This window comes from Temnothorax longispinosus, chromosome 7 (assembly GCF_030848805.1).
Source record: "Temnothorax longispinosus isolate EJ_2023e chromosome 7, Tlon_JGU_v1, whole genome shotgun sequence".
In the NCBI taxonomy this organism is placed as follows: Eukaryota; Metazoa; Arthropoda; class Insecta; order Hymenoptera; family Formicidae; genus Temnothorax; species Temnothorax longispinosus.
This window is the reverse complement of record NC_092364.1, coordinates 5,313,155-5,328,509: the sequence shown is the minus strand read 5'-3', so window position 1 is coordinate 5,328,509 and position 15,355 is coordinate 5,313,155. Positions and strand designations below refer to the sequence as shown.

Below are 15,355 nucleotides of genomic sequence, written 5' to 3'. Positions count from 1 at the left end.
TTCTTTCTTTCTTTTTTTCTTTCTTCTTTCTTGTCGCGTGCAATAATAATAATTAGAAATTCCCAGATCCAATCAACCGTTACGTTAATAAAAGCGAAATGTGATGCTTTGCCTCGATCGAAATAATCTCGCAAAGCCCGCGTCTAGTAGCTCCATTTCGCTCGGAGTAAAAATAAACAGGGATGGACCGGGACGTGCACTTAAATTAGCATTATAATGGACTCATAATACATGCACTTACGCTCTGCCACGCTAGATGTAACTTCAGCGTAATGCGTACGGCAACATATAGGCAGAACTACATCAAGGTATACCGGGTGTCTCGAGGGTATCGCGCATGATCGCTCGATTACAAGTCTTTTGACGAGTTTAGGCTTGATTAGCTAAACGAGAAACTGGTAGTTTCAAACATCTCGGTGTACGGTAACTAATCTGAGAGGGAGAGAAGACTTGATACATTTAAACATATATGTTTATTTGAACATATTCTTTAACAATATAAAGACATTGGAATATACTTCGACATATTCCATTAAAGTTAAAAAATAACAATGTTAAAATATAGCTTTCATAAAGTAACGCTATGAATGTATTTATTAAAGACAAATTCGTAAGATAAACACGAATTACATTAATGAAACACATTAATGAAGCGAATTAATAAATTACATCAATTAAGCGGTGAAAAGAAAAAAAGATCTCTGTATTCTCCTAGGGTTTGCCAGGTTCTCCTGGCTTGCCAGGTATGCAAGGTGAGCGCGGCGACACCGTGTACGGTGTGAAGGGTCAACTTGGCGAGCAGGGAGACAGGGGAGAGCCTGGAGCACCGGGTAAGGACGAATATAAGAAACCGGAAAACTCGACGGCCACCAAAGGACCGCAGGGGCCAAAAGGCATGAAGGGCACCTATGGTGATCGAGGTCGCAAGGGAGAGCTGGGCGCCAGGGGTCCACAAGTAATTATGCTATACCAATAAATACCAGCATAAATAACATTCGAAATAATATAAATTCTATAAAAAAATTACGTTACAAAAAAATATATCATTTATAAGAAATCAAAAGTTATGCTTGTGACGTAAATTATATAATTATAGAAATATTTTAGTTAAATATATTGTAGCATTTAAATAGAACACAATTCTTACTTAGGGTCGACCAGGTTTCTTGGGTATCAAAGGTGTGAAAGGTGAACAAGGTGACGATGGGCCGAGAGGTAAACAGGGTGTCGACGGCCCACCGGGCCCAGCTGGTGAGAAGGGAGAAAAAGGAGCTCCAGGATTCGCTGGATTGCCTGGTCGGGATGGAGATGATGTAAGTAAAATGATAGGCACACATCCCCATGGCTGCTTTGAATAATTTCTGGTAGATGAAATCTTTTTGTTAATTTGTGCGTTAAATATTTTGGTAATCGCCACATTTTATGCGCCACAATTTTTTATTCTTAATTGTTTATCATTTAAAATTATCAACGGTCATCGTAATATTTTTGGTAAATGGAGTCAAATTATTAATGAATCGATTAATATTTATAAAGTGTGTGGCAGTATTAGACGTATCGCGTTATTTAATGTTTCCATAAAGGGAGAGCCAGGAGAAGAGGGAAATCGCGGTCCACCTGGTAGACAGGGAGCTGAGGGAGAACCTGGACGATACATTCCAGAACTTGATGAGATAATTGCCGGAAATATCGGGATCCAAGGAGATCTTGGTCAGTATACATTCAATATATAGATATTATTCTCTCTTTCACGAAAATATTTGAATATTTATTAATTATCCATGTCAGTACATATTAATACCCAGCAAACACAGTAATCACCGAGTGCGCAATTTGTTAAAATGTTTTTTTCTAAGCATAAGTAACTTCCAGTGGGGGGTTTCTTTTTTTAATATTATGTGCTGCATGTAATATCAATATTAATTTTTTATTTGTTAAAGATATAATAGTATAATTACTTATCCAGCAAACACAGTAATCACCGAGTGCGCAATTTGATAACACATTTAAACAAATTTTTTTTACAGGCCCGCCTGGTGAACCAGGCGAATCGGGAATACCGGGTCTGCAAGGAAAAGTCGGATTTATAGGGCCGCCAGGACCACCAGGGCCTCCGGGTACTCCTGGTCTGGCGGGAGCGAAGGGCTCATCCATAAAAGGAGAACAAGGAGATGATGGTACATTTATATATTGCTTTCTATATCGATAATTAATCATCTTATACGAAATGTCATAAATAATAATTAACGATTTATGAATTATTTCAGGCTTACCAGGACCTATGGGACCTCAAGGATCTTCCGGATTACCCGGTTTACCCGGAATTCTGGGGGCCAAAGGATTCCCGGGGGTAACGATAACTGGACCGTCGGGACCAGACGGTCAACCAGGTTTTCCAGGATTGTTGGGCCCACCTGGCGATCGCGGTGATCCTGGTCCTCCAGGTAAAATAAAAATTGATTTTAATCGAAAAAGTATTAAAATTCTACAGTCATCAAATAGATTTATATTTTATACTCTAATTGTAAGAACTCTATTTAAAATTTATGAGAATGAATAGAATATGCGAAATGAACTTTATTTATTTTATTTATTTATTTTATTGTGAAGTCTATTTATTATTCTAATGTTATAATTTTATCGTAAATATTTTATAGTAAATGTTTTTGTTAATAACAAATAATTATAATAATTGCTAAACAGGAGAGAAAGGTTTTCCTGGAAAAGGAATAAGAATTCGTGGGCCAGACGGAGAACGGGGTCTACCCGGAATACCTGGTATTTCTGGTCCCGACGGCTGGCCTGGCTTTGCTGGCTCTAAAGGTACCAAGGGTATTCGAGGAGACGATTGCGGCGTATGTGCCCCAGGTAAAAATTAATTACAACTTATAATAAAGAATACTTACAATTAGAAAGAGACATTTGAACGGTGAATTAAGGTATCCCCGTTTTGTTTTAATCATTGCACAGGTCTGCTCGGGGACAAGGGAGAACGCGGTGAGTCTGGTTTGGACGGATATCCGGGAGCTTCGGGATTCCCTGGTCTACCCGGTCCACGAGGATTCAAGGGAATACAAGGAAAGAGAGGTCCGCAAGGACCGGCGGGGCTTGAAGGTGATAACGGAAGACCTGGTATTGCGGGAGTTGAAGGACCCAAAGGAGAACAGGGAAGAATATTTTTCCCGCCTGGCGAGAAAGTCGTGAGTCCGCCGGGCGATATCGGTGAGAAAGGCATGCCTGGGCCTGAGGGAATCAGAGGTATACGGGGACAACCGGGGCCCATTGGTGACACAGGCGTACCGGGACCAAAAGGAGACAAGGTACTTTTTCTTTTACTTTTACAGACATAATTATTTTTACACAATAAAATTTATTAAACATTTTATAGAATATAATAATTTAATAGTTAATTATAAGATTATTTTCAATCCCACATTTATAACTGCTTAATTATTATTTTTAAAAATTTGATTTTTATTCCTTCTATTAATCTGAATATTTTTCAATCTTTAGGGTGAACATGGTCTTCCGGGATTGTCGGGAAGAGACGGCTCGCCAGGATGGGATGGCATTCCTGGCGAGAAAGGTGAGGACGCCTCGATACCAATTGAGTTCTTGCGCGGAGATCCAGGATATCCGGGACAACCGGGAATCAAAGGAATTCAAGGAGATAAGGGTAACAAAGGAGAACCTGGTACATCCGCGGAATACATCACAGATGTACAGGGTGACAAGGGTTACAAAGGTGTCAGAGGAGAGCCCGGTACGTTAACTTGAAAATTTCCTAAATATATGCATGTTAAATAAAAATCTGTAAAAAAATTATCTCTTTAAAATGTAATATTAATAAAAATTTTAGAATATAAATATTAATAAAACCTTTTAATAAAAAAGTCGAATAAATATGAGATAATCAGATAACATTATATGAATTCTTTAGTTGGCTATTGATTGTCTAAAACAGTTTTTCTTTTGAAAAATATATAAATTATAATATAATTATACCTACATATTATAATTTATATTTATTTTTATCATATAATTATATATATAACACTCTTATATATAAATATATTATAATTTGCAGAAACATAAAATTTCGTATTTTGACTGCAAAGAAATTTAAAAATGAGACTAACTAATTTCGATATTCTCGTAGGTGAATTTGGTTTCAAAGGTTTCCAAGGACGTCCTGGCGACGAAGGTCTACCAGGATTGCCTGGTGAACCTGGTTCTCCAGGACTTTCGCTTCAAGGTGCTATCGGTTTGAAAGGATATCCTGGCATGCCAGGAGACCAGGGACCTCGAGGCACATCAGGCTCACCTGGATCACAGGGGCCAGTAGGTTTCCCGGTAAGTAAACTGAATGCGAATAATTTCTATTTTGGCAGTTAAATAAAAATTGATTTTAATTATTATATTAGTCATTAAATTCTTATTCACATATTACAGGGTCGCGTCGGCAACAAAGGTGAACGAGGAGATCCGGGCTCAAACTTAACATATGGCGAAATTGGAGAACGCGGATGGTACGGTCCAAAGGGTGACATCGGTGATCCTGGTCCACAAGGATTGCCCGGCCGACCGGGAGAGGACGGTTTGAAAGGCGTCAAAGGAGCTAAAGGAGCGTTCGGTTACGAAGGATTGCCTGGACTTCAAGTGAGTATAATCTTATTCATGGATTTCTATGAAAATCGCTTTGAGTTAGTTAACGTCTGTGGAAAAAATGCTTTTTTTTAATAAAAATATCTACGAATGATTTATATTAAAGCAATAAATTTGGCGGATTTAGGGAGCCAAAGGTCAACGTGGAGACAGTATACAAGGTGATCGCGGATTTCCGGGAATACCTGGCCAGCCTGGAATGCCCGGAAGAATCGGAGACGTCGGAAGCCGCGGTAAGTATATACCGAAAAAACTAATAACGTTTACATTTTAAAACGAGCATGTCATTCTATGGAGATGAATTAGATTAAATAAAATTAAATTAATTGGATCGGAAATTAAATCTACTTCCATCTTTTAATCCGATTCATCGTTGTAGACATTTATTATTCTATGTTTACATAATGATTCGGCCGTTTTGGATAAGCTGTTCTTCACGCCGTAGCATCAATCTTTAATCTTTGTTTTAGAAATGAGAAAAAAGATTAATGGCAAATATGTTTTAAGGCCCTGACGGTCCTTCCGGCTTTGACGGAATGAAGGGCTTGAAAGGAGAAATCGGTTTTATCGGACGACGTGGTGACGACGGCGACGCGGGACCTCAGGGATACCAAGGGATGCACGGTAGGCAAGGACTACCGGGTGCTCCAGGAGAAAAGGGAGACGTCGGCGAGAGTGGCGATCCGGGACCACGCGGTTGGCCCGGTTTCGACGGTATAGACGGAATATCCGGTCCTAAAGGAGAGATCGGAGACGCGGGAGCCCCCGGTTTCCCGGGAGTGACAGGGCCACCTGGATTCAAAGGTATCACCGGTGATGCCGGTCTCGAAGGATTAGCGGGGATCCCTGGCGAAAACTCCTTCAGCGGTCCTCAAGGTGACGTGGGTGAACCTGGTTTTATGGGAGAGCTCGGACCGCCCGGTCTGGCTGGATTCGACGGACGGCCCGGTTTACCGGGAGAACCGGGATTGTCCACTGACGGTTTCAATGGCCTGCCAGGGCAGAAAGGTGAACCCGGATTGGACGGATACCCTGGTGTCGGAGGATCAAAGGTAAGTGCATCTTATTTTTATCAAGAAATTGCTTTCAGAATAAAATACTTATTTTTCAGATGTACAAAAACGTATTACACGTTACACAACAACGTATTATACGATACTTTAATTTTCTTATTTATTTAATAGGGGGAAATTGGTGACATGGGTCCTGATGGATTAAAAGGCGAACGAGGTGAGCAAGGTTTCCCGGGGAGACCAGGTGCACCCGGAATACCCGGTAGATACGGTGTGAAAGGTGAAAGAGGCCCAATTGGACCATCCGGATTTGACGGTTTGAAAGGAAAGCCTGGCCTCGACGGTGATCCGGGCATAATGGGCAGACCAGGTAAATATGATAATCAGTATTTATTCGTCTTTATTTAATTTAATTGCACATCTTGATACCTTTGTATTTTATGTGTAATCAACGTTTAATTTCTTTCATCGATTTATATCTTTTAATATTTAATAAAATTATACATTGCAGACTTTTGTAGTTTATAATGAAAGAAAATAAAACGTTGCATCAGTAATTTCGTTAACAAATTACAAATAATTGCAATACATTTTGCGTCAGGAATGCCGGGTGAGCCAGGTGTGAGGGGAACCCCGGGTATTATGGGTGCTCCCGGACCGAAGGGCTACGTAGGCGAACCTGGTTTACCATCTTACGCGTTCGCGATGAAGGGTGATTCTGGTAATCGTGGCCATGATGGTTTCGCCGGTATGAAAGGACAATTAGGTGAACCAGGATATAACGGCGTGGGCGGTCGTAAGGTAAATGAATGACATCTAATTTGGATATTTCAATTCTTGAACTTCGGATGAAATTATTTATTCGTCGCATTACAGGGTCAAATAGGAGACAAAGGATATCCGGGTCCGGTCGGTTTCCAAGGATTACCCGGTTTTCCTGGTCTGCCGGGTGATCAAGGACCTCGCGGAGCTCCAGGTATATATAAAAATATACAATAATATATATAAGATATGTTTAATTGCAAACTCTTGCAGTGTGGTATGAACTTATTGAAATTGCGTGTGCACACACGACATAGTTCCTTATTTTTCTTTAATATTTACAATTTTTAATCTTTACATTTGACACGTTAGAAATTATCATACCACGGAATATACGATAAATCTTTTTAATAATAGTTCGTAATTTAAGAAATTGTCATATGTTTTATTAATGTTATGATATAAATTTTATCAATAAAAATCTAAAAATATCTTCTTTCTGTTTTAATCTAGATATCTGAAGACTTGACATTTTATCTCAGTTAATATTAAATTCTTTTTTGTTTGCAATAGGATTACCTGGTGAATTCGCTGAACCTGGTGAGCCTGGTCGCGCTGGTCTCGATGGTAGGCCTGGTATTCCAGGACGTCCAGGACAAAAGGGAGCTCCTGGTGAATATGGCCCGAACGGACCTAAAGGAATCTCTGGCGATATAGGCCACAGCCTTCGCGGTCATAAAGGAATAGTCGGAGAACCAGGTAACAACCGTTATTATATTTAATCAATTTCTCTTTAAAGTTAATTAAATGATAATAGGACAAAATAAAACAATTAACATTAATTAATTTTTATTATTGCACGTTTTGATCAGGTCTGCGAGGATTCGTCGGCCAACCGGGTATGCCAGGTTTGGAAGGATTGCAAGGTTTTCCCGGAGCACCTGGGCCGAAGGGTTACCGCGGAGAACCAGGAATATCTGCGGGCAGTAGGAAAGGACAACCCGGCGAACCTGGATTGCCCGGATTTGATGGTCGAGTTGGACCGAAGGGACTGAAAGGTGACTCTGGTCTGGCTGGTTTTGACGGATTGCCAGGACCGAAAGGAGAAAGGGGAGATACGGGTGAACCTGGTCTACGTGGGCTGCCTGGGCCTGAAGGACCACAGGTGAGATTCTCGAATTATAATTCTTGGCAATTACGGTATCGGCAATTTAAGTATTACATCCGTTGATTTATTTGCTTCTTCTTACGCTTTTATTTTTAATATTAGAAATCTCCTTACAGATTTTTTTTAAATTTCATTATAATAAAACAACAGTTTACATTATCGAAACATAAAATTAAGGAACAAGGATAAAGCGAATGAAGTTACCTTAAATATACTTTGCTCGTGATAGGGACCGAAAGGAGACCCTGGCATGAATCCTTTCCCGCCATTCCCGAGACGAGGACTCCCCGGTGATACAGGAGTACCCGGATTACCAGGTGTTATATATATTTCATTTTATACAAATAAAACCAAAGCTGTATACACACACACACACACACACACACACACACATATATATTTTATTGAATGGAAATATAATACCGCATGAATACGCAGGTTTCCCTGGACTGCAGGGAATGATGGGTGAGCCTGGCAAGGACGGCTTACCGGGACGACAGGGTGAAACAGGTATGATTGGAATTTCTGGACCGCAAGGACCAGATGGTAAAGATGGACCTTCCGGATATCAAGGGCCTCCCGGAGCAACCGGACGACAAGGACAACCAGGTATAACCATACGTATTTCACATTAAATGTCAACACGATAATTTTCATTCTCAAATTGAAACGATACGTTGTTACGACGTATTTACATCAATTGTTTTGACCATGCATTAAATTGAAACAATTTCTCTCGTAGGTTTCCGTGGCGCTCCTGGAATACCTGCAGCAAATGGAATTGGTCCGAGAGACAGAGGATTCTACTTTGCTCGTCACTCGCAAACCGAGATGATACCGACCTGTCCAAGGAATACCGTGAAAATCTGGGAAGGATTTTCGCTGTTACACACGATGGGTAATGGACGACCCTACGCACAGGATCTTGGTAAGCAATATTAACATATTTTCTATATAGATGATGTATTGATTGAAAAATTTAATAAGTTGCTAACACCTTATAGATATTTTTTTAAATAAAAATAATATAACATCTTTTATATAAATACTGTTACTTATAAAATACAACGAAATTTTAATGTAAATATTAATGGAAAAGTTCTTAATACAAAATAAGCAATTCAAAGCAATTGTTAAAACTTCATATTACGAAGATATACACATAATTTGAATAATATCTTTAACAAAAGTATAATGCAATTTATAATAGACTATATTGCAAGTAAATAACAATTCACAGGCGCTGCTGGCAGTTGCATTAAGAAGTTCTCCACTATGCCCTTCCTGTTCTGCAATCTGAACAACGTGTGCGATTATGCCAATCGTAACGACTACAGTTACTGGCTCAGCACAACCGAGCCTATGCCGATGATGATGACACCAATACCAGCTCCGGAAGTTGGTAGATACATATCGAGATGTTCCGTGTGCGAAGCGCCGACTAGGGTAATAGCTGTTCACAGTCAATCCATGGCAATACCCGAGTGTCCGGGTGGCTGGGAGGAAATCTGGGTTGGATACAGTTTCCTCATGGTAAGATCGATTGTTAAACATTATACTGATCTCGATACAGATTCAATTACATTTCAATAAAAAATGAAATAATTTGAGCCAATATTAAAGATCATTTCAATGTGTATTAGCTAATTCATGCATTTTTTAAAACGGATTTTATCAGGAAAATTTCTTAATGCAATTTATTATATTTTTTAAAATTGCAAAAAATACACATTTTTATTTAGTTTTGTTATTAAAATTAATTGGTTTTCTTTCGATTATTAGAAACAACCTCCTTATTTAGATCTTTTACTCATTAACAATAATTGTGCAAGTTTTATAACAAACAAACATCAAATTGCTGCTTACCAAAATTATATAATATTAAATTATTGTCAGCTGTAAGTATAACTGGTATAACATATTTAATTACGCCTTACAAAATTACAGCATAGAGATGCAGGCGCGGATGGTGGCGGCCAGTCTTTAGTCTCGCCTGGCTCCTGCTTGGAGGAGTTCCGCGTTAGGCCGTTTATCGAGTGCCGCGGCCTCGGCTCTTGCAACTACTTCGCCACGGCGACATCGTACTGGCTGGCGACCATTCACGACGAAGACATGTTCCGCAAGCCGCTGCAGCAAACGCTCAAAGCCGACCATACGTCCCGAGTGAGTCGATGCGCCGTATGCCTCCGTCGACGGGTCACCGAGGTCCTGAAACCCTTCACGTCCAACAACGAGCGAGCCCCCAATAATTGGGGCGTTGCTCCGCCGGCACCGCCACCGCCACCCCGCAATCTACCCGACTACGAGTCCTCCAGGGTACCGCCCAGCCGGGGAAGATATCCCAACAGAGAGAGGCAACGCGTACCCTATCAGTACCGCAGGAGAGGCCGCGTGCGCGGCAAACAGTGGGAACGATCGACGGAGTCTCCCAACAATTTGTAGGCGCAACAAAAATCGCGCACACATCCAGAACATGCGGCATCAGTGACGTGCAAGGGCGCAGCGAGCCTATGTATATAAAGAAACAAGAAAAACTCTTTTTTTCCATTAGTTAAGTTATATCGGCCGGGCGCCCTTTAGTTCGTAGACCCTCTAAGTCGGATAGAAACGCGGATGAACGCTCATGAACCGCACGGAAAGGGGCTCGAGATAACACGCTGACAACACATAGGTCTGGAGAATGTCGTAAAGGGACGTTCTTCAAATATCTTCCGGTCTATTATGCTCTGTTTGAAAAAGAAATCGTATATATAAACGTCTCCCTTTTAAGTCGCGCACCATTGAAGTATTGGATAAACGCAATTGAGTACGGTACTTTGATAAAACTTCTCAATTTATCGGTGTATTCTCCCCCGGAGGTTGCAACAGAATAAAAGGAGAGTTGCTTGTCGAAGTGGCTGCTGTTGAATCAAGACCTGGATTGCTGCTTATCTAAAAATCCTTATCTCGGACCCTTGTGTCGTTTCTGGGAACTTGTCCCGCTGTTATTCGTTCCCATCCTGGTGCAGGAGGGTCTACGACTCGCTCCCGGCCCCATCTCGTCTCTTCCTGCGCGCCCGATAAAAAGCGCCGTCGGCTGCCGTGAGAAGTCATATAACTGCCTTATGCCAAATAGAAAAAGAACCGCGTCCGGCCATCGCAAAACTGCCAATAACGTCGCGCTCGCCGATGCGATTTACGAGAAATTCACACTACGATAATTAAATTAACGTTATGTATATTGTACCGCTGTCGTAACTATTACCTATATATCTCGCATTGAATAAAGATACTTTTATATAAGCTAATCAACGCCTTTCCAGAACGTTTATCTCCCTTCCCGTAAAGATCTCGACGAGTTACAAATTTCACAACGCGAGAATAAACAATAAAGAATTAATAAAACGCTGCTACGTGTAATAGTTAATTGACTTGTAGCTTGAAGTTTTGTCCGTTTGATAGAAGTGAAGAAGATCGAGCCTCATCGTTTTATTTGTAGTATTTTATATTTGACAATTTATTTCTTATCGTCGTCTACAAAATAACACGCAAAAGGAAATCATTTGGAAGATATAAAACAATATATTATTTTCTTAAATAAATAAATTTCGATTTTAATATAATTAATTCCTGCTTTTCGGTAAACAAAAAAAATAAGAGTATATATCTTGCGTTGGTTTTAAGCTACATTTAAAAATAATATCACGCTAAGCTCTTGAGCAAAGGCAGATCTGGAAGTGATATAAATGAGGATAAAATCGGAAAAAAAAGGAGAATGTGTCAGGGGAAAAACGCTTTACGTGTGTTACGCGGAACGCATAAAAGAACCAAACTAAATAAAGCAAGAACACTGAAATCATTTGACAGTTTAATAAAAGGCGAACGGGCCTTCCAGGACACGCGAAGTTCACATACAAGCTCGTCGTACGAAATGAACGTACACGGTGAGAGATCGATATTATATTTATATTTATAAAATTATTCATCATTAGAAAGCACATATGATCTATCTATATGACGTAATTTGCTACGCACACCCGCGTACGAGCGTGCCTACGAACAACGCACGTCTCCACACGCACACACACACATACGCACGCATACATACCGCACGCCTAACACCACACAACGCTTCCATCTCGCACCCTGACATAAGCACGCACACGCGCGGACATACACAAACATGTACGTGCGTACTAATCTCGTTCTTTTTTTCTCTTTCTTTCTCTCTCACGCTCTTTCTCTCTTTCACCCTCTTTTTCTCACTGTCTCTCTCGTACGCGTAATATACGTATCCGCGTTCACAGGCGAGTACATGCCTATGTATGTACGTGTACATATTCAGAGTACCTCACGGTTGTGTTTTTTTCTCTTTTTCTTTTACGGAGATTACAACTTTGTAACTGCTTTCGATTGGAAGAAAAAGCAACAGGGGACGAGCAGGCCAAGTATTTAATGTCATCACAGTATCAACATCTCATCGTTATCATCCTTATCATCATTACCATCATCATTATCATTACCGTCGTCGTCGTCGTACTTGTTTCCCTCGCGCCACGGACAAAACCGTATTTCATGCTGTACAAAATATCAAGAAACAACGAAAGCAAAACAACGACGCACGTGTAAGTGACTATCAATTTTTTCACTAGACACACTCAACAAACAAATCCGATATCTTTATTATATCACGAAATGACTCGAAATACTAAACGATACGATACAAGCTAATTTTCGTCAAATAATTTAAAAAAAAATTCAAAACACGCGAATCCCTTTTCCCTTCGATAAAAAAAGACTTTCGAAATTTAAAATTTAAAAAAAACAGAAGACGAACGCATAACAAATATAAATATAATACACGCCAAATAACACTAGAATTGCCACGAGCGCGTCCGTCCGAATCACATTTGCAAATCACGGTCGAAACGAAACGGAAAAGAGAGACGGCGAATTAAAAACAAGATTCCGTCGATGCAAAAGAAAACTCGCCGACGTCGTTCCATTCGCGTATACCCCCCCCTCCCCCTTCTCCCCGAGAGTACATCGTTATCGTCAGTCGTCACACGCATCCAAAAACCTCTAGTAGCGATTTCTTCCAACTTTTCGTAAGTGGTGAACTTCCTGGAAAAATAAGACACTTGCGTGAGATTTCTTTCATATGTATGTGTACACGCGTATACACACACATACGCGCGCGCGCATAGCATCGTGTGCATATACACGTGTAGGTGTAATTAGATTTCCTCTTTTCTCATTTATATAACAACAGATGTTCATTTAGAAGTAATTTAGTGTGCATCTAAGACCCAAAAGAGAATCATTACCGAGCTATGCAAAATAGAAGATCGATTTCCTTTTTTTTCTTCTTTCTTTCTCCATCTCGCATGTATAGATATATAAATATACGTCAATTTATATATCGATTATACATAAATAATGTCCGCATCTATTATTTATATATAACGCGTACATAAACCCACTATACATATATATACATATACATTTATACAATATATTTATATTTATATATTTATATTTATATAAAGGTACTCTTACTATTGAATAGAAATATGCATATTCCAAGTGTTCAATAATATCAATATTGATATATATATAATATATATATAATAAAATAATATAATAATTATTCTTATTACTATAATAATATAGCAATTGCAACAAGAATATTTGTAATAGTGATAATAATAATGTCGATAATAATAATAATAATAATAATATTAATAATATAATAATAAAATAAAATAAAATAATTAATAGTTATTACAATATAATAATAGTTATAATCATATTAACAACAACAAGTATTCTTTGTCACATTTTGGTTGCAGATTCTTACAATCACAAATATATTATCCATAAATGTAATAGTCGAAAAAGGATGTTAAATTAAGGAGAATATACGTGAATAGAGTGCTCTATTTCTTTCTTTTTTTCCTCTGTGTATAGAATAATTAAATCCTATAAATAGTATCTATATCTTCAACAGCCAGTGGTATAGTAAAGTATACCTTTTTTGAGGTACCTATATATAGTTTCCTCTCCTTTTTTTCCCCGCTCTTGTGATATACCAAATACAATACTGACGGAGAACGCAATACACACACAGCCACACACGCACGCAAACATTAACAGACACACACATATACACACGTATCGACAGGTAAAATGCGGATGTGGATTCATCGTATGCCTGTGATCGTTATCCCGGTATACGATGGCGACATGTATCTGCGATCATCCGAAGCCGAGACGAGAGCTCGACGAGAGAGAAAGACTTTCCTCAATCAAGACAAACAAGAAAAAATAAACAATCGATAAAAATCATAAAAAGCGACGGGAACGAACGCCGCGAATCGATTCTCTTCCGTGTCGCGATATGCCGCGACTTCGTTACTCCTGGCGAACACCGCGTATCACTCATTGTCAGCCAACAAATCTCGACACAGCCAAACAGAAACGGAAACTTTTGGTCCTTCAGGTTCGAAAAACAACAAAAAAAAGGGAATAGGTCCTGCCGTTTCCCTCTTTTTTTCTATCTCTCTTTTTCTTTCTATTTTTATCTTTCTATCTCATTTTTTCCCTCTATTTATATCTTTCTATCTCTCACTTTTTTCTCTCTCTCTCGTTCTCTCGTCTCTTTTTCCTCGACTGATCGACGGGCAACATTCTAGAGAGCACCGCGCGCTAGTTTTGCATTGTATTTGGTGATACGTATATGAATACTGACTCCGTGTGTGACGTTACATATAATACAATAGTATCCATTACGTATAAGTGTATATGCATTTTATAACTCTCTTTCTCTTACTTTTTCTCTATCTCTCGCGCATTTTCTCCCTTTCACACCCTCGCTCTCTTTCCGCGTTTTTTACGTCCTATATATCTCCGTTCCGCTCTCCGCACACTCAAAAATATATTACATATAACTCTTTACTGCATGACGGGATGGTGGCCCGCAGTCACTCGGACTGTAGCAGCTTCTGCAGCAACGACGATTTCGTCGGATCACCTCGTGCCTCCTCCATAGTAATCTGAAATCAAAAGATTTCGTTAGAATTGTATTCGCGATTCCTGTTATCGACTAAGATTTCAAAACCGATCGCGAAGAGTACACATTTATAGAGTAACGGAATATTTGCAAAAACTACAAGATATTAAAAAAATCAGTTTTTTCGTACTAAAATTTAAATCTCTGATTCTGATACTGAAGTACCTTTGTCTTTGATATCCTAAAAATTTATAAGTTCAATTAAATAATAAAATTAATAATGAAACCAGACACTATAGGACCAGAAATCGTTTAATAAAATTGAATCCGTGAAAGTCTACGAGACTGGAAATTTGGAGATTTGTTAAATAAAGAATTAGTAAAACGAAGAATTTACAATACCAAAAAATGATAAAAAATTGTATGGCACTGAACACAAAACTAATTTCTTTAATAATTTTTTAAATCAAAGATCCAGGAATTTATAATATTAAACCAATTATAATACAATCAATGGTCGAAACATTGTGAATGTTACAATTAATAAATGTGGCCAGTTAGGTCTAATAAAAATCATTTTCGTTAATTATTTACTGCCGACCGCGACGATAAGTTTAGATTCATTTATTATAATGAAATAAAAAATTTACAGCATCAAAGATTTAGGATTTTAAGGATCCGTGAAATTAAGGTTCTGCAAATCCAATATTTATGAAACAAAGAATCAGTGGGTCCAATAAGGAGAGCACGAACTCT

At 38.9% G+C, this 15,355-nt stretch overlaps 2 protein-coding genes across 11 annotated transcripts in view; one reads left to right on the top strand and one right to left on the bottom strand.

Moving 5' to 3' along the window:
• LOC139815636 (uncharacterized) overlaps positions 1-10,895 on the top strand; it is a 56,313-nt gene extending 45,418 nt beyond the window's left edge. For both annotated transcript variants that reach the window (XM_071782669.1, XM_071782670.1), the window contains 22 exons: positions 716-955; positions 1,152-1,313; positions 1,584-1,710; positions 2,028-2,177; positions 2,268-2,444; positions 2,704-2,868; positions 2,971-3,320; positions 3,514-3,763; positions 4,160-4,353; positions 4,453-4,659; positions 4,793-4,898; positions 5,173-5,717; positions 5,850-6,048; positions 6,280-6,479; positions 6,555-6,654; positions 7,014-7,199; positions 7,313-7,605; positions 7,838-7,925; positions 8,047-8,217; positions 8,351-8,536; positions 8,849-9,141; positions 9,556-10,895. In XM_071782669.1, the coding sequence (XP_071638770.1) occupies positions 716-955; positions 1,152-1,313; positions 1,584-1,710; positions 2,028-2,177; positions 2,268-2,444; positions 2,704-2,868; positions 2,971-3,320; positions 3,514-3,763; positions 4,160-4,353; positions 4,453-4,659; positions 4,793-4,898; positions 5,173-5,717; positions 5,850-6,048; positions 6,280-6,479; positions 6,555-6,654; positions 7,014-7,199; positions 7,313-7,605; positions 7,838-7,925; positions 8,047-8,217; positions 8,351-8,536; positions 8,849-9,141; positions 9,556-10,050 (4,884 nt within the window). In that variant the 3' untranslated portion in view covers positions 10,051-10,895. The remainder of the gene's footprint in view (positions 1-715; positions 956-1,151; positions 1,314-1,583; positions 1,711-2,027; positions 2,178-2,267; positions 2,445-2,703; positions 2,869-2,970; positions 3,321-3,513; positions 3,764-4,159; positions 4,354-4,452; positions 4,660-4,792; positions 4,899-5,172; positions 5,718-5,849; positions 6,049-6,279; positions 6,480-6,554; positions 6,655-7,013; positions 7,200-7,312; positions 7,606-7,837; positions 7,926-8,046; positions 8,218-8,350; positions 8,537-8,848; positions 9,142-9,555) is intronic.
• Positions 10,896-11,442: 547 nt separating this feature from the next.
• The window catches only part of LOC139815637 (uncharacterized), a 148,248-nt gene continuing 144,335 nt past the window's right edge, over positions 11,443-15,355 (bottom strand). For all 9 annotated transcript variants that reach the window (XM_071782679.1, XM_071782676.1, XM_071782677.1 and 6 more), the window contains one exon: positions 11,443-14,642. In XM_071782679.1, coding sequence (XP_071638780.1) covers positions 14,571-14,642 — 72 coding nt within the window. In that variant the 3' untranslated portion in view covers positions 11,443-14,570. The remainder of the gene's footprint in view (positions 14,643-15,355) is intronic.